A 23,402-nucleotide genomic window follows, 5' to 3' on the forward strand; every position below is an offset into this window, starting at 1 on the left:
CAGGAAAAATCAACTTGCGGAGAGGGGGGAGGGTTGTCATCCTGTTTATAAGTCATCAGAATGGATTTTTGGATTAAAACTGTAGAGACAGAGACAAACTCTGCATCTTTCACCTAGGAAGTAAGCTGACAGTGGGGTTGCTTCATGAATGGAAAATCTCAGCCAAACCTGGTTGTAATAGAGCTTGATTAGGCCTGGAGGGATGTGATTTTGTTGCCAGTAGCTGGTGGAGTCAGGGAGATGACCCGGACAGGCACAGACAAGGTTTCCTCATGGTAAGGACAGGAGATGGTGAGGTGCCTCACAACCCTGGGTATCCCCAGGAACCATCACAGGTCACATGGGAATTATTATTATTCCTTTTGTATTGCAGTAGTGCCAAGGAGTCCAAGTCACGGACTAAGACCCCGTTGTGTTAAGCACTAATCAAACACAGAACAAAAAGACCCCAAAAGACCCAGACCCATCTGCATTTGGGCTGATCCTCTCTAAAAGCAAGACATCTGTATGAATATAGTAGTTCTGGGTAGTGTCAGAATTTATAGACATGAAGACTGCAGCATCAGTTAATCACAGAACCAGAACAGCAAGGGCAGCAGCAGTTCAACCTTTCTGATACTGGCCCACCCTGGCTCTAGGGTTACACACTGGGCGGGATTGGAATTTAGTTTCCATAGTGCAATCCATCTTTCACCTCTTTGCCACAAAGGATCCTGGCTGTGGCTTTTAGATATGGACTGAGGCTACCAATTCACTGCACAGCTGTGAGATGGGAATTATGTTTGAAAAAGGGTTTTCAAAGGAACTTATGGGAACTGAGTGCCAAACTCCCATTGAGCTTCTTTGGAAAGCCCAAGCTTGGACACTGCTAACGCTGGGGTGAAGTGAAACTGGTCAGCCAGGATATGGAACCTTTCATTTCAATTAAAAAAAGAAAAGGAGTACCCGTGGCACCTTAGAGACTAGGTGCCACGGGTACTCCTTTTCTTTTTGCGAATACAGACTAACACGGCTGCTACTCTGAAACCTTTCATTTCAATTAACAGTCATCTGAGTAGGGAAATCCCATCCATCTCCTGGTAAAGTTTAAATGAAATACACCATTCATACTACCACTTTCTCCTTCTGCCAAGTTTTGTCACTGATATATTCATGTTCTAAGCTGCACCTAGAGAATTAATGCTACTGGAGCACAACATGAGAGTTTCACAAAAAAGAAGTTCTCAGAATCGAAGCCCAGTGGTCATGGCATTGGTGACATGACAGAAAAATGAAGACCCAAATACCATGGATTACCCAGAGGCTTGAAGTACAGGGTCTTGAAAGTTTCAACAGGACAATCTCAAAAGCATTTCTTTAGACTATTTTCGGTAGAAAAATGCTTCCAAGAATACTCCATGCCATAAGGTCTGATGCTGAGAACAAATATATAGTTAGCAAAGCACCTGCTCTGACAGAGGATGTGGTATTTTTGTGGCCCATTACACACCATGGAAAGGGAAATGGAGAGACAGAACCCCTAACAAGGCACCCTTCTCTTCATAAGGAGAGAGAATAAGATTCCACTGGCCACCTTAAACAGGCTAGGAGTGGGGAAAAAGACACCCGCCCCACCTTGTGTAAGAACAGGAAAGAAGAACTCTCCAAGAAGGGAATAGGAGGATTAGAGCTGAGAAAGCACCGAAAATATTTTTCTTCAAATATTCACTCTGATTTTCAAATGAACTGGCTTTGGCTGCATTTGTACCCCTTTTGCAGTCACCTTCCAGGAATAGTTGCACACTTAAGTTTCACTGGCATGAACATTCCTGGAAAGCCAATTTCAAAGCTGTATGCACAGAAATCAAAATTTAAGTTCAAAACCATGGACAAGTGCACCAGAAGTGCTGGTGCACTCATTCGGCCAGGGAAGAAAAATAATATCCTGTACTGTATCTGACCAACCACGATTAACCAACACTCATATCATGAATTTCTCACAGAGAACTATTCACAATCAAATTGACAGTGTTAAAAGTTTGCAAAATATTTGAGAAAAATCACAATTGCTTATAGATATAGAGCAGATTCATTGACTAAATTATTTGCTCAGCTCAGAAGTTGACCAAAGCAGCAAAGTATTTAGTCCTAAACTTAAATTATCACAACTATGTCAGATTCCTAGTATAAAGTCTTAAGTTTAGGAGCCGCATGCATTTCGTATCAACTCTCTATCATCATTTCAGCACAGTGGATGGTGAGATCTTTCAATAACCAACATTCCTCATTCAAACCTATCTTAAAACTTCTCGAATTAAAAAGTCAACATTATTTCCAGAAATTGTAGAGCAATTCAACAATGGCAAACAAAGAACTGAAAATAAAAGAAAGCCCATGCAACAATATAGGCCCCACTCCCATACACACACTATTATGATGAGAAGAACGATGCAAATTGCAAGCAAGCACATAACATCCATGATTCCAAGTAGTTCATCTAGTTGGTAGAGAATCATTAATTAATAAAGTGACCCTACCTGTAGAAGTATGAACACCCCCTAACTGTGTTGTGAGTAAAATGTTCCTGAGTCTTCTCATTTCCAAAGTCCTCTAGGGGATCTGACCACAGGATATCACACATAGGTCCATATGCAGGTGGTTCCTTGAATCGATCTAACTAAGAAAAATAAGACAGAAATACTAACTTTTTACACTTTATTATTTAGGAAGTTAAAAAAATATACATAGATTGAATAGTAATTTGTTAATAGTAGGCATCCAGAAAACATCCATATAAAACACATTAGTGAAAGCCTGTATTTCAGGGGCTGCGAAATTGAGGCCCACAGCATACACAATTTGGGTCCCAGCTGCTCTCATCTTTAATATTGTGGATACTTGGATGACAATGGAGCTGGCACCTACACCATAAGTGAGTCATATCTCTGCATTTAAAAGAGAAGGAGGGCAGATACATTTTGATTTATTCTGTGCAATTGAAGTGCGACTCTTTCGTTCCTGCCCTGCCCTGGACAAATATTGGGTGACCTGCTGTAATTTAGGACCACTCATCCATCATGAAACTTGACTAAAGAAGCTAGGAACTTGTTAAGGGAAAATGACAATAGTCATACTGGAACAAATTTCTTTCAATTAAAATATATCTAATATCAAATTTTAAAGTACTGAGGCAATGTCTCTGCACTGTAGCATCTTGCTGCGATACTATCATAGCTTTCATTAACTTCTACTTTAACCTTATTTAACTGCAGCAAAGAATCCCTCTTTCTTTCAGACAATCTGTTAAAAATTAGAAAAATTATACAGTCATACTGCAAACAAGACAAAGCATAAAAAACTAGGAGAAACATTAAAAATTGATATTTTTCAGCACAAAAACTATATATAAGAACTCTGTAAAAGATACGTTTATAAATCAGTCTGACAAGTCTATCAAATTCTCCACTCTTTCTTGGAAGCAAAAGGCAGTAAGTGATGTTTCATTTTTTCCACACTCAATTAAAAAATTTTTAATAAGAGAAGGCCTCTAAATTTCTACCTTCACATGAAATATTCGTCGCAAACCCACACTTCTAACTTGTTTCAGATCTCTAAATAATTCATGCCTTTCTAACTATAATACATCAAAATAAAATAACACACATGCATAATTATGAAAAAACCTGCTAATTGCCAAGGATGAATAGACTTGTTAATGAAAAGAATTCTGAAAATGTTAATGACCCTAACCTGAAATTTAAGCATTAAACAATTTTAACCTACCATTTTACTATGCTGTGAAAACAATGAATTTTTAGGCAGAGAGGATTTTTGTTTAATCAAAACTTTAGCTTGTAAATACAGCTTTACATTCATTAATTAAAATGCAGATAATGTTTTAATCAAATTGGTGTAAATGAAAAAGCTACTACCAGTGTATACATTTCTCACCATGATACAAAGTAATTCTGGCTATTATAATAATTTATTTAGTAGCTTCAAAGAATGAAGAAAATTGTGTATTTTTATTTAGCAAGCCCCTTCAACAAGTGTTACACATGTGAAAATCCCTAAGTTTTAAATGTAAAATGAAAAATATTAAATTTTAAATGGTTTCAATGTACACATCTGTAATATAAAATACGGTATAAGATTTCTTTCAGAGCTGTATTACTGGGGGGGGGGGAATCTCCCTTGACTAAAAAATAGGTAACAATGGAATTATGGTATTTAAACAGCGTAAGGCCTGTCTTCATAAACCTTTATGAGGTTTAAAAACAAAATCTAACAAGATACTTAAATATAGTTTAGTATCTGTTTCAATGTAACATACCTCACCTGAAATGTTAAAAATATTGGAGATGTTTTCATTTTGGGAGCCTATTCATCTCTGTGTAAGCTAATCATGTTTCTACATCTCTAATACACCACTATGGTAGTGATTGGTTGTTGCATTAATACTTCCTTCGCTGGACTGATGCAGCACCACTAAAGGGACAGTCAGATTTAGACAGATCTGATCTTCTGTCTCATTTTGTTAAAGCTGTCTGTCTGCAGGCTAAGCTTCCACAGGTTGAAATATGTATATATTTTTCTTGTATGACAATCAGGGTCCAGACATCCCAGAGGGAAGAACAAGGGGTCTGAACCATAAAAAATAAGCAACTGAATGAACTGATTGTACGTTACATTATTGTACTATATAAAAGAATATCAAGTAAGATCTTTTATGAAAGCCAGGGACCACTGGTGATTGACGATATTCTGAAATGTATGCGTTAACACTATATGAGGAATTATGAATACTTACTGATATTATGCTTTGAAGTCTGTGATCAAACAAAGAGAAACAGGTTCTTTCCCAGCCAGGAAAGAAGGTTCTATTCTCTCAGACAGGAAAGAAGGATCAGTAATAGGTCTAAAGTTCAGCCAGTGGCTAACCCTCCTGCAGCATTATAAGAAGGGAGGTGTGACTCTGGGAGCCCCTGAATGCCAACTGGCAGAGGGATCCCCATATTGTAACTTATATCAAGCCTGAAACACTCACTGCTTCATAGTATGCATCTCAAATGTGTAAGCTGGTCACACGCTGATCCTTAAAATCATGGTATAATACATGTACAGACTGTATACAAAAAGTTACAGATGTATGCTGGAAATATGTTCTTAAGAGGTGTTTGGGAGGCAGAGCATGAATTCAGCCTGTCCTAGACAAAGGAATGTCTGTTCAAAGCCTTGACTGTGCCTCCTGTGTAAATTAAGCAAGATGTGACCTAATACAATGAAAAGCATATTTACATGCAAGGTAAAACAAAGCCATCAGACAAGCAAGTGGGCGGAAGCTGATCACTTAATCTCAACAGGAGATGCAGCCTGCACCCATAAGAAGCCTTCCTGCCTTTTGAAACAGGGTCAATACACTTTGGCAAAACATAAACTGAGGCAAAAAGCCCATTTGTCATCCTTCACCTGAGAAGGCAAAGAAACCAAGCACTTTGGGCTCTATATTGGATCCTGGCTAAGGACTGGCCAGCCACGTTGCAAGAGTGACCACGGTGAGAAAACGTCTTTGGACAAAAGACTCTAGTTTGTCAAGTGGATTTTAGTCTTAGGTCCCATCTACACTGGCAAGTTTGTGTGCCGTAAACCAGCTTTGAGCACTGTAACTCCCAAGGTGTACACACTGCCAAGCCACTTAAAGCGCAGATGCAGCACTCTAAAAAAAAACCACCCCGGCGAGAGGCATAGAGCTTTTTGCGCCAGGGCTACAATGCCGCAGTGCCAGGTAGACACCATGGTGATTACAGCGCTGTGATTGGCCTCCGAGAGGTGTCTCAGAATGCCTGTTCTCACCTCTCTGGTCATCAGTTTGAACTCTACTGCCCTGCCCTCAGGTGACCAAGCGTCAGCCCCACCCCCATACATTCTTTTGCAAATTTAAAAGTCCCCTTCCTGTTTGCTTGGTGACGCGTGTAGTGGTCTCAGCGCATCTTTCCAGGTGGCCATGCCTGCTCCACGCACCAGGGGATCCCCCGCTTGGAGCAATTCCGAGCTCCTGAACCTCATCAGCATTTGGGGAGAGGAGGCTGTCCAGTCCCAACTGCGCTCCAGCCATAGGAATTCCGATACCTATGGACAGATTTCTAGATGCATGATAGAAAGGGGCCATGACCAGGACACAATGCAGTGCAGGGTCAAAGTGAAGGAGCTGTGGAACACCTACCTAGTGGACTCCCACTACCCACTGCACTCAATATCATCCTTCTTCAGTTTGGCCCTGCTGAAGTCCAGCACCCTCTGCATCGTACTCCAAAGGAGAAGGTTAGGTATGATCCCGGAACATACACAAATCTGTAGCCAACCTGGGACCCCTCCTCCTCTTGAGACCTTCCCTTCTCCCATCATCTTCCCTGCTGATTTTTTTCGTTTGACTCTCTCCTCTGGTTGTTGTCTTTCAATAAAATAATTGTGTTGGTTTGAAAGCAATCTTTATTCTATTAAGTGAAAGCAAAAAGAGCATTGCAAAGCAACATACAATTATGTTAAGGTCCCTTCTTGCATCATGTGCACCAATCACCTCCTAGCATTACAAACACTGCAATCCTGAGCATAGCAACAAATATTAGTGGCTTTCAGCTTCGGATTGCTGCCTCAAAGCATCCCTGATCCTTATGGCCCCGCGCTGTGCCCCTCTAATAGCCCTAGTTTCTGGCTGTTCAAACTCAGCCTCCAGACGCTGAGACTCTGTGGTCCAGCCCTGAGTGAAGCCTTTACCCTTCCCTTCACAAATATTATGGAGCGTACAGCACACGGCTATAAGCATAGGAATATTGTCATCGGCCATGTCCAGCTTCCCATATAGGCATCGCCAATAGGCTTTCAAATGGCCAAATGCACACTCCACAGTCATTCTGCACTTGCTCAGCCTGTTGTTGAACCGCTCCTTGCTGCTGTCAAGTTGCCGTATGTTTGGCTTCATGAGCCACAGCATTAAGGGGTTGGCGGGGTCTCCCAGGATCACAATGGGCATTTCTACTTCCCATACGGTGATCTTCTGGTCAGGGAAGAAAGTCCCTGCTTGCAGCTTCTTGAACAGGCCAGTGTTCCGAAAGATGCGTGCATCATGCACCTTTCCGGACAAGCCTGTGTTAACGTCTGTGAAATACCCATGGAGATCCACAAGCACCTGGAGAATCACTGAGAAATACCCCTTGCGATTAATGTGCTTGGTGGCTAGGTGGTCTGGTGCCAGAATTGGAATGTGCATGCCATCGATCGCCCCTCTGCAGTTAGGGAAGCCCATGAGTGCAAAGCCATCCACGTTACCCAGAGTTATGGTCTTTTGGAGCAGGATGAGATTAATGGCCCTGCACACTTCCATCAATACGACTCCAACAGTCGACTTTCCCGCTCCAAACTGTTTAGCGACTGATTGGTAACAGTCTGGAATAGCCAGCTTCCACAGTGCAATCGCCACGTGCTTCTCCAATGGCAAAGCAGCTCCCATTCTCGTGTCCTTTCACCGCAGGGCTGGGGAGAGCTCATCATACAGTTCCATAAACATGGCTTTCTTCATGCGAAAGTTCTGCAGCCACTGCTCACCATCCCAGACATGCATGACGATGTGATCCCACCACTCAGTGCTCGTTTCCGCAGCCCAAAAGCAGCGTTCCACTGTGGTCAGCACCTCCGGGAATGCTACAAAGCTATCTCGTGTTGTAGCTAGTATGCCTGGCGAGATCAATGTCACGCTCCTCCTACCTTTGTAGTTTAAGGAATAACTCCACTGCCACTCGTGATGTGTTGGTCAGTGTACGTAGCATACTGGTCACCAGCATGAGATCCATTCCTGCATTACATTCTGAACGAGGCAGGGCAGGGCGTGCAGTATACAAACCATTGAAAGATGGTGCCAAATGCGGACAGAAGCACAGGGATTGCTGGGATCTGAAGCACTGCATCACGGGGCATTGGGACAGGACCCAGGATGCCCCGTGACCCCTTCTGCCTTTCCCACAAGTCTTAGCGACAAAAGAGAAAGAGGTGCTCTGTGGGATAGCTGCCCAGAGTGCACCGCTCCAAATAGCGCCGCAAGTGTGAGCATGCTATTGCGCAGACAGCCGTCAGTGAGAACACACAACAGCGGTTTTCCTTCAGCGCTCTCTGAGCGGTGCTGTAACTTTGCAAGTGTGCCCTTGGAAGCGTATTTTTACTTTGTTTGTAACCATTTCTATTTCAATTCTTTCTACTTGGTATCACTTAAATACCTGTTCTTTGTTAATAAACTGTGACAGACCCAAACCGGTTGGGTGCAGGAGTCTGGTAGAAGGAGAAAACACTGGATGAATAGTTTTCTGTTTCTTGAGTGACCTGGGCAGGGGCTACCCCAGAGAAGTCAGGAAGGTGCTAGAAGCAATTAAGTCAGGCAGACTCCATAAGACACCTGGAACCAATTAAAAACTGATTAGAAACAATCAAAGGAAACAGGCTAATCAGATCACCTGAAGCCCATTTAGAATCATCTGGGAGTAGTTTAAAAGGAAGCCCCTTCAGAGAGGCTGGCTGGTAGGAGCTGGGAGCAGGAAAGTGTGTTGTGGGAAGACTGGGAGAAAGAAGGTGCGCAGTAAAAGACCCAGGAGAACAAACGTGGTCAGGTACCAATGAGGGTGCTAGGAGGTGCCATTTGGGGAAGTATTCCAGGGAAGGGCTAAAGCTCCAGTAGTATAGGAAAATTACACGTTTCCTTTGCCAATTAGGGTCCCTGGGCTGGAACCTGTAGAAGAGGGCGGACCCAGGGTCCCCCCTAACCCCACCCTCCCACAGCTCTACAATAATGCTCCCTGAGTAGGAAGACTGGGACTAAAGAGGGTTCTTGAATGAAACCTGTTGACTGGCTGATGAAGGTGACTCAGTAATCTGTAAGCCTTGCCTCTCGGAGGGGAGAGAGGCTACACTGAGGGTCACAGCAAACCTCTGAGGCAAACCCTAACCGCCTAGAAGCGCAGGACCCACCGAGGCAAAGCCGGTGCTCTGCCACAAAACAATCTTGTTTTATTACAAAACCATTTCAGTGCACTGTTTCGAACTGAAGAATAAAATCCTCGGCCAAACTAACAGGCAGGTGCTGTGTACTGTCTCTTTAAAGGAGTAGCAAACTTGATAAGGTTTGTGAATGCTACAGTGAGAGGGGCTGAGCACTGCAGGGGAGATGGGGGACCTCAGGAGGTCATCTAGTCCAACCCCCTGCTCAAAGCAGGACCAATTCCCAACTAAATCATCCCAGCCAGGGCTTTGTCAAGCCTGACCTTAAAAACCTCTAAAGAAGGAGATTCCACCACCTCCCTAGGTAACCCATTCCAGTACTTGACCACCCTCCTAGTGAAAAAGTTTTTCCTAACATCCAACCTAAACCTCCCCCACTGCAACTTGAGACCATTACTCCTTGTTCCGTCATCTGCTACCACTGAGAACAGTCTAAATCCATCCTCCTCGGAACCCCATTTCAGGTAGTTGAAAGCAGCTATCAAATCCCCCCTCATTCTTCTCTTCCGCAGACTAAATAATCCCAGTTCCCTCAGCCTCTCCTCATAAGTCATGTGTTCCAGTCCCCTAATCATTTTTGTTGCCCTCCGCTGGACTTGTTCCAATTTTTCCACATCCTTCTTGTAGTGGGGGCCCAAAACTGGACACAGTACTCCAGATGAGGCCTCACCAATGCCGAATAGAGGGGAACGATCACGTCCCTCGATCTGCTGGCAATGCTCCTACTTTTACAGCCCAAAATGCTGTTAGCCTTCTTGGCAACAAGGGCACACTGTTGACTCATATCCAGCTTCTCATCCACTGTAACCCCTAGGTCCTTTTCTACAGAACTGCTGCCTAGCCACTCGGTCCCTAGTCTGTAGCAGTGCATGGGATTCTTCCGTCCTAAGTGCAGGACTCCGCACTTCTCCTAGTTAAACCTCATCAGATTTCTTTTGGCCCAATCGTCCAATTTGTCTAGGTCCCTCTGTACCCTATCCCTACCCTCCAGCATATCTACAACTCCTCCCAGTTTAGTGTCATCTGGTTACAGGGCACCCGGTGACACAACCCCTTAACTGATCTGGGTGAAGCCCCAAAGCATCACACATGGCTCCCTCACTCTTGCACCTGAAGGCCTTCCAAGTAAACTGAAATATAAGCAACATATTTCTCTCTCTCTCTCTCTCTCTCTTCCCCCCTCCTTAGCCTGTAAGGGTATGTCTGCACACCCTGCAGAAATAAGCAGCCAATCCCTGGTTAAACACTCAGTCTCTGAAGCCCATCCTCCTCCCTGGGCTTCAGAGCCCAGACTCCAGCTCATGCCACAATTTCAAAGTGCAGTCTACACAGTCATTTTTAGAATCCTGGTGCAAGCCCCACTTGCCTGAGTCAGTTGACCCAGGCAGGGAGGATCGCTTCTGCAGGCTGTGTAGATGTGCCAACAGGAAAATAGCTTGATAAATGTAGAGAGTTTTGTGCATTTGTGTAGCTTAGTGAGAAAAAGTGAAAAATAATTTTTGCATTTAGTTAAAGTGGATGCATCTGCAGTCATTTTTTCTCTTGTGGGAAGTGAACTCCACATTCTGGGTCCAGCTCCTATCCAAGTTCTGTGTCTGACATGCCAAAGCCTTCTCTCCTATTGCCATTGCCGTTTCATTGTTCCAGTGGAACTTAGTTGTTGTGTGAAGTCATAGTCTCAGAAGGAGAACAACAACTCAGGAAACTTGGATCAATCCACGGAGGCCTTGGAATACCGGGGAAAGATCTTGAACTGGAATCTGGATTCAGCTGGGAATCATTACAGATAGTTGTGAGCCTGATATGTTTATAACAACCTTAGATTCTTCACTTGGTTCCATTGAGGTAGGGTGAAAAATTCCTAGCTCACCTCCTCAACCCCAGTGGTTATTTCTGAATGGCCTCAATAGCTTCTAAGTGTGATCTTTTAGATAGTGAATCTAGACTAGAGACAGTTCACAATACAAAGCGTCTTTTAAAAGTAGGATTTTCCAAAGTGCTCAGCATTGGCCTAGCTCTGCTCTGCAATGGAAGAGGAGTTAGGCCAAAACTAAGGTCTTTTGAGAATCCCACCCTAAGGCTTAGGCCAAGAGAAATGAAATTACCACCTTTAAAAGGAAGGGGGGGAGGAGTAAATCTCCATTGCAATTCACATGCAAGGCTCTTTCTAATGCCAGCAACAGCAGATCTATTACTGATAACAAGCAGAAGACATCCTGCACTACTCACATTGGAAACAGAAAGAAAGGTCACAGAAAAATCACCTTCCAGCGAGAATGGCTGGATTTCTTGCAAGCAGCAGCCAAAAAATTCATTAAGCCACATCAGGAGGTCCATGGATGCACTCAAGGAATAGACTGAGAACAGGCAGTTTGGAAGGATTTTTTCCAAAAGCATTATTGACCTTGCCTGAGAGGGATATGGCCCTTCAGGAAAAAATAGGCTTGAATGGCACAGTGGATTGTAACTAAAAAATAACCTTTAGAAAGAGCCTTTGAATCAGGGAATCTGCACTGTTTATTCAAATGATGGCTAAGGAAAATGTGATCATCAGCTGTCACATATTACTCATCAAGCACTGAACACTGAATAAATGGTCTGCCATGCTATGCAATTAAAAGACAGCACACAGCAACATTTTCTTGGGAGAAAGGCACAAATGAAAAGTTTTGGAAACATTTTTTCAGAATTGGGGCAGGTCTTCCAATGGACAAATGTCAAGAAGAATCAGTATCATCTTCACTGTCACAGCAGAACTGGAGACTGTTCTACTTGGAAAAAAAACGCAAGACAGGAATCACAAAGACTCTGTCTCTCCAAAGACAGGACTCTTGTCCAGGTAACCCTCACCATCAGACTCCCCAGTTTACAGAGAGAAAATTTTACAGGGTAATTCAAAGCAATACTGACAGATAGGTAGGGAACAAAAGTATATGAGCATTTCCCCCCTCTATGGTAGAAAATCAACCTCCTAAAACATATTAAGTGTTCTGCGGACACTCACATGCAACAAGGCAATTCCTGGTTCCCCTTTTGACTGCCTGAATTTAGAGTTCAGAGTAGCAGCCGTGTTAGTCTGTATTCGCAAAAAGAAAAGGAGTACTTGTGGCACCTTAGAGACTAACAAATTTATTAGAGCATAAGCTTTCGTGAGCTACAGCTAAGGTGCCACAAGTACTCCTTTTCTTTTTTTGAATTTAGAGTATGTCATTAGTTTCACTGCAAACACATTGCCACTGCATTAGTATGATGGAGGTAAGACATATGGAGTGAGGCATTTCTTGCTTTCTCGGTTTGTTCCTGTCCACTTGTCTCAAGAAAAACTGGTGCACTCTGAATTGAAAGGAGGGGAAGGAGGAGAACGCTGCTGCTTCTCTGCTCCTCCATAGCAGAGTCATACTGAAACCAGTGAGGCACAGAGCAGGTTACACAGGATACAGCTTGAGGCACGTCTAGCTGTCTTTTCACTGATTCTGCTACCCAGCCAATGAGATTAGCTTACCAGGTTCAGTTTTATATCGGAAGGTGCAAAAGTCCACACAGAGCCAGAATTCAAAAAGCTCTGGGACAGATTTTCACATGCCAAGTACCCACTATTGCAACCAGATTTACAAAATAGCTCCACTCCCATTAAGGCGCATAAATGAGGGCCAGATTTTCAATAAACCTCACGACCCATCTCAGAAGCTATTTTAGTTGCCATATAAAATGCTGTTATTATGTTTGTTGCAAGTATAGTTATATAAAAACCCACACATGTACACACGTGTTTTGTTTCTCCAAATAAATGCACAACTCTCAATTATTTCAACCCACAATAAATGATCAACAGAATGCTTAAAATGTTCTAAAAGAAAGGAATTATCTAATGATTCTACATTTGACTATGTTTCCAAACTTATTTACTTTACATTAATTTTTCAAAAGGCAAAGATGATGAATCCTACGTTTTATTACTGACAAAGATTTTGGCGGATTCAATAAAATAAAGATACAAATTGTAGCTATTTCCCTTTTTCCTGTTTTAGAAAGGCCAGAAAAGGACAACAGTGTTCAAGATTAGTTTGAATGCAATGTGACAATGAAAAACCCAATCGTTTTCCCTATAAATCTTAAACAAATTAACTACATTGAAAAAAAACCTCATCTTTTGTTAATACATGGTTTTAGCATTTGTTAGATTTGAACAGTACCCAGACTTACTTTTCTGATGTCATCTAAAGTGTTGATCTCTGGAGACAAGCCACCATGTACACACAGGAATTGTTGGTTCATCAGAGCAGCCAAGGGAAGGCAGTCAAAGGCATCCATGCAGGCATCATATACTCGTTCTGAATACTTTATTTTACCTTTTGGATAGTAAGATAGTATCAGAAGATGGTGTTCGATATTTTAAAGAAAAAGATTCCTATAATTTAAGGACTTGGTCCTGCTCTCAACTAGAAAGGGCCAACAGACTTCAATGGGAGTAGAACTATATTGTAAAATCCTAAATAATATTTTACAGAAAATAAATCATTGTACATACTGAGTCCTGAGTCCCGTCTCCCCTGCCCACACACACATTTTGGGCACTAGAGATCAGGGTTACTTCTACATGCTGTGGGAAAAATTCTACATAATTTAATAGAGATGAAATGACTAAGATTCTATATAACTTCAACAGCATTCCATCGAAGTTAGTCTAAAAGCTTATAGAATTTAATACAGAATTTTTTTTTCTACAGAAGTGTTAAACCAACAAATTTAATACAGAATTATATTGCTATTAAGAAATTCCATAGCAAGCTTTGAAATTCTGTAGAAAAGTTATTCTTCTCTAGTAAATAATTTCCCATAAAGAACAGCTCTATGCAAAGGAATCTGAACTTTAACCCACATTCTTGTAATTCATTATCTGAAGAAACATCACTGTGAAATGAATGAGCTAATACAATGAATCCAAAATGTTAATTTACCAATATGCATATTAAACTCAGTAAACCATGGAGCATTCGAGCCAATTAACATTTTTTCCCATCCTTTATGCTGAAGTGGGAATGTGGACTCATGCAATGGCTTCAGTTTATACTACTGCAGACACAGGTTATTCACTGTGCAAATCAATAATCTACAGCCAATAATCTTTGAAGTATCCCAGTATTCTTTAATACAACAATAATCCTGGTGGAGGACTACAATCCCTCTCCTTAACATTACCTTTCCAGGTAAGCTAATGTAGATTGAAGTGTTATTTGTTCCGACCCCAAACTGAAAGAAGAGATGGTGCACAGTTGTGCACTAAGAGACCAATAGTAACAGAGACACCAGGACAATCATGCTTTTTGTTTTGCAGGCACAGGGGCCTGGAAGGAGTACACAAGTGCAGAAACTGTGGCTTCCCCAACATCTACAGTATTTGATGAAGTTTCCCCAGATATCTTTAGATTTCCCATGACTACAAGAACACAGTCCTTGCAACACCTTTGTATTACCAATCCTTTCGCCTGTCCATTTTGCCATACATCGAAACAGAGATTTTTGTATTATATTTTTTCCTTCTGTGGGTTTCCCTTCAGAGAAGGATGGTTTAAGGATGCAAAATCATTGACATTAAGTACTACTTGAGTACTTACTAAGTAACAAACAATTACAATGTAATATGGAAGAGGTTGTGAATTTAAAGCACACTTACATTCTTGTTTAAATGTGAAATACTCTGTTAAATGTCTACATTCATGATTCCCACGAAGTAAAAACAGTGTTTTGGGATAAAGGATTTTCAAGGCCCACAAATACAGCACGCACTGTAAAACAAACAAAAACATGAAAATAGTGACAGTGATTGACAAAGGTATAAAATATTTTAGCATTGTTTCAAAAGATATACCCAGTTGTTCACATATTTTACGCAGACTGTTTCCCATGCTTGAAGGTAGCTTTGTAGAAATTATTAGGCATCAATGTAGTTTTATACTCTTGTTAAGTGACATTTTCTTTTTACACACATTTGCGTACCACAGCTCCTGAGAATTATTGTCTTGCATATCCAGGGAAAATAAGACCATTCTATCTTGGGGGGTTAGACAGAAATCTGCCATGGAACCCATTTCACAGGAAAATCTGTATTTCATGACGGAAGTAACAAAATATTGTCCTGGAATAATTTCATAAGCACTTGTGAAAAATCACTGAATTCATGAAATTGAAAAATTTGTATACAAAATCTTGTAGAGAACACTGGCAGTTTTGCACAAGTCTGGAGTCAGTCAGTCAAGCGGAGTTAAATCACCCATGGTTTGTCTAGCTCCATCAATCGGGTGGACAGTGCTGGCAGGTTTAGACTCTGGAGCAACAGGGTTTGGCAGGAAGCTTTCCAAAGTCTGGGGTGAATTCATCCTACAATCTTTAAATTAAGGTGCTCAGCACCATTGAAAATTAGGCCCTTTTATAACAGTGCATAACCACAGGAACACAGATTTGAAAATGTTAGCCCAATTAAGTAATATTTGGGTTTTAATGAGATCAATGTCTGTTGCAGGAGAAAAAGAAAGTGCCTGAATTTAGGTTTTAGCATATACAATAAAAAGACTGATTTAATCTATCAAATGCATTTATTATACTTTTTTTAAAATCTCACCTATACTTTAACAGTATTTGGTTAATGATCTGGGATTTGAGAGAGTTTGGTTTTTGAAGCATTTCAATTTACACTTTGAAACCCTCATGCTTTTAGTGAACCATTTTGAGTGATTTCATTCTCTCTCATAATTTGGCATTTCTTGGTCATAAGGAGGAAGAAGATGAGGCTATTGATGATCTTTTTAATCTCTGAATGTTTCAGTTTCTACTTTGTTCCCTCCTATGTTAAAAATGAATTTAACTCTTTCATGCTTGTTGTAAAACACTATTTATCCTGTATCTATATTTACATATAACGCAAACACCAAAGCGAATTCTCTCTTACTACATTTTCTCTTGAGTTTAGGGCTAAGTATGTGTAAAGGTCTGGAAGCTTTGAGTTTATACACACAAATTTTCCTGCTTCCATTCCGGAGGTTTGGAGTGCAGTAAATAAAAGGAGCAGAGAATGCTACCTAAAGACCCAGTAGATCCTGGGAATTCTGGCACAGACCAACTCCCTCAGAGTGGAGAGCCTGCAACAACACAGCATGCTTCTCAGCTCGCCCAGCCTCCTTTCATCCCCAAGACAGTACTACTACCACCACCACCTTCTTGGGGGTGGAGGAACAGGAAAGGATGTCAAAGTGCAGAGGCAGAAACCTGGTAAATTAAATCAGACATAAATCAGTATTAAATTACTGTGGACATCCGGAAGGGTTATGTGCGTATGGGGAGGCAGAACTCAGCTATCCTAGGGTTCACATCTACCCACACAGAGAGTACCTGTGGGGAGCCTTCTGCAGGTTTCTGCATCTGCAAGGATTCTTTGAGCATTATACTTTAATGAGGATAGAGGTCTGATCTCAATGGATAAACATTAATTTTATCTTAATAGCTTGACCATGACTTCATCTTTTGGCTTTATCATGTGTTCAGGAGTTCCTGAACCCTTTGATCTCTTTGGGTGCGTTACACTGCTTAAATCCCAAAATATCAAGCAGTGGTAAGAAAAGGGGTTGAATATCACACACTTCTAGATTACAGTGAAAGAAAGAGAGCTCTAGCTTTTGAAGTTAACCTCAGGCTATGGGTCTTGCTGAGTTATCTCATCTTTTTTGATACTTCAAAAATTGGGACAAATGCTGCCCAGAGACTTTATTTCATATGAGAGATGCTTTGTTAATAAAAAGTAGAGGAGTGTAAGCCTTCTGGACCTCTTCCATAAATCTATCTATACTATAAACAGGGTTTTCAATTTATTTATTTATTTTGGAAGAGGCCAAGAAATTTGCTAGATTCAAAAAGTAATTAGACGCATACACACAGCGAGATAACAGAATATCCAAAGTTATAACAGATAATGCTAAAAGATGAGTTTTGGGAGGGAGATAAAAATTGTCTTAAGCCTGGAAGCATGGAGATTTTAGTTATTAAGGATTAGGGGGAGACTTCCTTGAGGCGACAGATTACCCCAGATTTACCAGTGGTGTGGTTTCTTGCATCTTCCTTTGCTCTGTCTGGTGCTAGCCAGTCAGACAAAATACTGGACTAGATAACCTCCTGATCCATTGGGAAAGTCCTTTGTTCCTCCGATACTGTCACGCAATTCAAGCCTAATATTTAAATTATATTATTTTAAAATTTTTTTTACAATAGCTAATAGGGTTTGTTTGTTCTTTTTAAGGCCCAAGTGATATTTTTAGAGTTAAATTTCCTCTATATTATGTGCACCCCAAACATTGTAGCACTGTTCTAGTGAATGAGAACAACTACTTGATAAACCCATTTTCTTTGTACAGACTAAATGAAATACAAACTGAATAAATGGTTTAAAAAAAAAAGGAGGGGGCCTGATTCTCTACTGCCTTGCACTTGGTGTAATCATTTACATTTCAGCACAGTGGATCACCATTCACGTGGCACTCCACGTTAGTACCCAACCTGGAGAAGCTAATGATCCAACGGGCGGACCAAATTCAGTGAAGATTCCTGGTTACGTGCCACTTGAGGCATGTTGCACGTATGCTAAAAAGAACAGTGACTCCAGAGAACATGTAAAAAACAACCATTCTGATTTCATAATGTTTTCTATCCACTTTGCAGAGCTGTTAATTATTCCAAAAGGTGCAAGACTGGAGAACTCATCCTCATTTGGTGTAGATCAACATAGCTCAATTGAGTCAATGAACCTATGACGATTTATACCAGCTGAGGATCAAACCCTAGATATTTAAAATTCCTTTCAGTTTTAATAGTCCACAGTATTATTAAGGAGACAAAATAGGAATTTTGTTTTTTGTAAACATGATTAAAAAAAATATTTTTTAACAAAATCATATACTCCCTTTTGGGGTTTTGCATGGAGAATATTCATTATTCATATTGATTTTCCTCTGTGGTCCTCTATGACAATTTATAGCAGCGACCTCCCAGTCTGGTCACTGCTAACAGATCTCTGAACTGTTTTTATATGGTCGCACACTGAGTTTATCAATAATGGTCAAGTATTTAAAATATAAACTCAACAAACTGCATCATGTAGTTTATGCTTAGTGTATTTCAGTTTTTTCCATAAGAGACATGCTGATTATATAAAAGTGAAACGGTGGCTTTTCTACCAACAGTCAAGCTGTTTTTCCCCCATCATATGAATCATCATCACTAATAATAAATTCTGCAGTAATGAAGCCAGGGGTTTGCACAAGTTTAAATTTTCACACCACTAGTGCTCTTCAGTGCCCAACTTGAGACACCTTAAAAGGGGCTTGATTTGGTGTGCTTAGCACTTTTGGAAACTCGGGTCACTTTAAGGCATCTCAAGTTAGGTACCAAAGACTACAAAAGCCACCGTTAAAAATGTAGGCCAGCATATTAACATTGTGCCCTCAGAGACATTTGCGTAACACAGTGTCTCAAAATTCTAATTTAGTGTGCTATTCTATTGATTAGTAGCCAGCTCACTCCCTCTTAGCTATGTTGGTTCTACTGTAGCAACGGAAGTAAAAATCTTTTAGCCAAAGTAGGCAGTTATGTCTGAACACACAAACAGGAAGCAGGTCTCAGAGTAGCAGCCGTGTTAGTCTGTATTTGCAAAAAGAAAGGAGTACTTGTGGCACCTTAGAGACTAACAAATGTATTAGAGCATAAGCTTTCGTGTGCTACAGCTCACTTCATCGGATGCATTTGGTGGAAAAAAAAAAAATTTTTTTCCACCAAATGCATCCGATGAAGTGAGCTGTAGCTCACGAAAGCTTATGCTCTAATACATTTGTTAGTCTCTAAGGTGCCACAAGTACTCCTTTTCTTTTAGGAAGCAGGTCTGTTGAACAAGGAAGTACCATATACAAAGTCACATTTCAGAGTAGAAACACACTTTAATGTCACAGCATATACATCTGACCTTTCCCCTCTTAGTCACAATTACATTTACGAGTTAAATTTTGTTAATATAAATCGGTCATTAAATGGTGAGACTCAGGTTTCCTATCAATCACTGAAATCTGCTAGAGTTATTCTTCTGTTAAAGAGGCCACTTTTCCCCATTGAAGGTTTGTGTTTTTTCTAAAGAAGACATTTTATTCTAATTATAAGCCTGGTGATTTTTCCCTACGCAGGTACCAGGCAGATCTGACCACACTTTATACAGAATCATAGGGTTAGAAGGGACTACAAGGGTAATCTAGTCTAAACCCCTGCCAAGATGCCGGATTTGTTGTGTCTAAATATGGTTGATCACAAGGTTTTAATTAAAACCTGAGCAGCATCTTTATCTTCTGGGCATTTCCTTTGTTTTAGTCACTCCTCACCCACCGTGCTCCCTCAGCACCCCATATGCTACAGTGGGTGGCAGTGTTGCCCCCTGGTTAGAACGCAGCATAATGGAAGGACTCCTCTGTTTTGCTCCTTGTTTTGCCACAGACTCAGTGTGTGATCTCAGGCAAATTCCTTAATGCTTTTGTGCCTCAGCTAACAAGTCTGCCAAATGTAAATCACAATATTGATAGTGATATATTTTTAACCATCAGAGGAGTGAAGTTTTGGAATAGCCTTCCAAGGGAAGCAGTGGGGGCAAAAGATCTATCTGGCTTTAAGATTCTACTCGATAAGTTTATGGAGGAGATGGTATGATGGGATAATGGGATTTTGGTAAGTAATAGATCTTTAAATATTCAGGGTAAATAGGCCAAATCCCCTGAGATGGGATATTAGATGGATGGGATCTGAGTTACTATAGAAAATTCTTTCCTGGGTATGTGGCTGGTGAATCTTGCCCATATGCTCAGGGTTTAGCTGATTGCCATATTTGGGATCGGGAAGGAATTTTCCTCCAGGGCAGATTGGAGAGGCCCTGGAGGTTTTTCGCCTTCCTCTGTAGTATGGGGCATGATTGACTTGAGGGAGGCTTCTCTGCTCCTTGAAGTCTTTGAACCATGATTTAAGGACTTCAATAGCTCAGACATGGGTGAGGTTTTTCATAGGAGTGGGTGGGTGAGATTCTGTGGCCTGCGCTGTGCAGGAGGTCGGACTAGATGATCAGAATGGTCTCTTCTGACCTTAGTATCTATGAATCTATGAATCTATTGATTTTTCTCACAGGGATGCTGTGAAGCTCACTTAATGTTTGCCGAATGTTTCCAGTTCTCTCGATGAAAGGTGCTATAAAATGCTAAGTGTTTATTACTATTATGGTGAAGTAGTCTCACGAAGGTTCTTATTAAATGTAGGCATATCATGCAGAAGTAATTTAAATTAAAAAATCATATTTAAAATCTAAAGTTTTGACAGGGTCATCTATCACCGATATCTGTGAAGCCTACTTAACGCCGCTTTTATTTAACATTGTGGTTATTCCTGTGGATTATTCCTAAATCTATCTTTAAGGCTTTGAGAAACATCAGAAAGACCCAGCATTGCCTGTATCAAGCATTCAAAATTCACAAGCGAGATGCTGAAAAATCACAAGCTTGTTTTCATCATCGGGGGAATTTAAAAAAAAATTGATTATTTTTATTTGCTTCAGGTTTTTGAGACTTTAAGGATCATGTTTTCTAGTTTTTCTCCATAACCATAAGGGCTAGAAACTAACTCTTTTAAAAACAAACGCTGAGATTCTCACGTAACATGACTCTAGGAGCTGGAGTTTTTAAAAATATCAAATATCAAGACTTGTGACAAAATCATGAGAGCCGGTAACACGGAAGAATTCACAAAACTAGATAAATGGGCAACACAGTGGCAGATGATAGTCACTGTGGATAAATGCTAGGTATTGCACATTGGAAGGAATAATGTGAGCTATACTTGCACTTGTCTTTTTAACAATCCTTTATTTAATCTCTAAATGACTGTGGACAGTATATTATCAGCATGGCCCCTTAATTCTAGATTTATATGCAGACAAAGCCCAGGTTAAAAGGTGTACCGTTTTAAGTATACCAGTAAAAGTGGTAAACACCTCTAGTATGGAGGCAGTTATATTGGTATAAAAATGTTTATACTGGTATAAGTTAAGGAAAGGGGAATACACTATACCAATATAAGGAACCATTAAACCCATAACTGTGCCAGCACTATAAATAGTGCTGGTATCACTATTTTGATTTTTAAAAAGAAAATTAACACCCCTAACCAAAATATTTATACAGATACAAAATGTATGTGTAGACCAGCCTTCAGATCTTGTCCTACAGAGGAAGAGGGTGAAATCCTGATCTCGCTGACGTTAACGGCAACAGTCTCATTGATTTTAATGGGGCCAGGATTTCTGTGCACCTGTGCATGTGCACACAGGAGTGGGGGCTTGGGGCTTTCAGGGTATGCAGTAGGGTCTGTCTCTTAACTCAAGTTCTGCCTGAGGTGGTGGAGGGTGGGGGGGCCATGTAGGAATTGGTGTTTCTCTAGCGACATAAGTTCTTGTTGCGTTGCCTTTTTGTGAATTTCATTCTGTTTTATCTTGTCATTTTATATCTGATGCACAAGCATCCAGAGGTTACATGAAGCATATTTACAATTTAAAAAGGCAAAAGAATTGCGTTGCCGCTGTTGTGGAATTTTTAATCTTCCCTTGTGGAATCTACAATGTAGCCATTCCTCCTCCACGGGCCAGAATCAGAGTTGTTTTTATTTTAATGTGTTATTTGAGAAGCATATTTTAGACATTAAGTTGTCTTTTTACCATCTGTTGAATATTCCCAGGCTGCTTTATCATCTTGTTTTGACACTTGCATGCTCCTTTATCACCTCTAGGCTTAGTTACTGAAATGCTTTCTTCTAACTGGTTTCCCATATGACTTTATTTTAAATACTGCTGCTATTTTCCTTTCTAACTGCTCAGCTCATGCAATCCCTAGTTCATTCCTTATAGAGACTCTCTTTTTAAAGCAAAACAAGGCGAACTAACAAATAATACAATACATTTTCTGAAGTGCTTCACTTAGTTTTTTAAACAAATACTTTAGGAACTTCAGTTTGAAGTTAGATTTCAATCTGAACTTCTCTCTCTTGAATCAGGCCACTTTTTTATTCTGTAATCCCAATATTGTGCAATTAGGACCATCTGGTCGGGCTCAATTTGTCCCAGGGTCATCTCTGCTTCGGCACATGGATTTATTCTGCAAACCAGAGTGGGGGTGATGATGGGGTGGTCAGCTTCCTTCATCACATAATCTCCCTCCCTTTCCTGCGGCCCACAAAGGGCTCTCTGTGTGTTTGCAATCTGCTCAGAGGAAAGCGGTAGGAAAAGCAGGCAGGCTATTAGGACTGCATCATCCTTCCACCTGCTCCCATGGAGATTACCTGGAAATCATAAGAGCCCCATCTGTACCTTTTCACCCTCTGCACGTGGGAAGAACCCCTTCTCAGGAGGCACTGTTAGCATAACTCCAACAGAGCTGCACTGCCAGGAATTGCAGGGAGTGGTGGGGGCCCCAAAAGATGGTGGAGACCGCATGGGGCCTTGGAGAAAGGGAGCAGACTCAGAGTTTTGGGGACACACCTGACACTCAGTCAGTAGGTGTGGAGAAAGCAAACCTCCTCCTCCCATTATTGGGGGAGCTCCACGAGGAGATCTTCCTGGAGATGAGTCAGGCTTCATTCTTTGCTTAGGCAAAACTCCCATTTGATGTCAGGCTAATTGAGAGCCTGGTGCTGCTTCTGTTATGTACAGCAGCATGGTGATATTATTGTTACCATACCCTGCCCTGGAATATCAGAATTGAGTCTGCTATTGCTCAGCAATACAGAGGACATCGACTTGCCTGAAATAAAGAGGTGTTTCAATCTGGGCTTCAGTGCAATTTGAAAATAAACCATTTTGGATCTAGGCTTCTTCACAAAACTGGTGAAAAATAAGGCTTCAGGGAACTAGAATTGTAGGCAAGGGGAAAGATCTCTGCAATATGCAGAGGAGAACCTTGGATATTTAAGGTATTTCAAGAACAGCCTTATTCACTCTGCCAGAAAGAATAAAATAAACTCACTTCACACAGGAACTCTTACCTCCCAGCCCAAAAATATTTATTGAGAACTAAACTGTTTACTGGAAAACAGATTAGAGAATTCAGGCTACTAGGAAATGTTAAAGGCACTTACTGCCCTGCCACCTCCATGGAACTGGGAAGCGGGTAAGGGAGGGATTTGGGAGATAATAAAATAATCCTTTTTCAGCATTCAGTAACAAACTTATTCACCCAGAATGTACTTGACAACAGTATTTACTTGTATGTAACTTATTTTTTGGAAGCTATTGATAAATAATTTTTAATAGGATGAGTTCACAT

The 23,402-nt window shown here is 40.9% G+C and overlaps 1 protein-coding gene across 2 annotated transcripts in view; it reads right to left on the reverse strand.

Annotated features, from left to right (window-relative positions):
* Positions 1-23,402, reverse strand: part of PPP3CA (protein phosphatase 3 catalytic subunit alpha) — a 345,008-nt gene that overhangs the window by 81,836 nt on the left and 239,770 nt on the right. For both annotated transcript variants that reach the window (XM_038399269.2, XM_038399270.2), the window contains exons 4-6: positions 14,696-14,807; positions 13,225-13,370; positions 2,517-2,656 (exon numbers count right to left, since the gene is read on the reverse strand). In XM_038399269.2, coding sequence (XP_038255197.1) covers positions 2,517-2,656; positions 13,225-13,370; positions 14,696-14,807 — 398 coding nt within the window. The remainder of the gene's footprint in view (positions 1-2,516; positions 2,657-13,224; positions 13,371-14,695; positions 14,808-23,402) is intronic.

Source organism: Dermochelys coriacea, chromosome 4 (genome assembly GCF_009764565.3).
Source record: "Dermochelys coriacea isolate rDerCor1 chromosome 4, rDerCor1.pri.v4, whole genome shotgun sequence".
In the NCBI taxonomy this organism is placed as follows: domain Eukaryota; kingdom Metazoa; phylum Chordata; order Testudines; family Dermochelyidae; genus Dermochelys; species Dermochelys coriacea.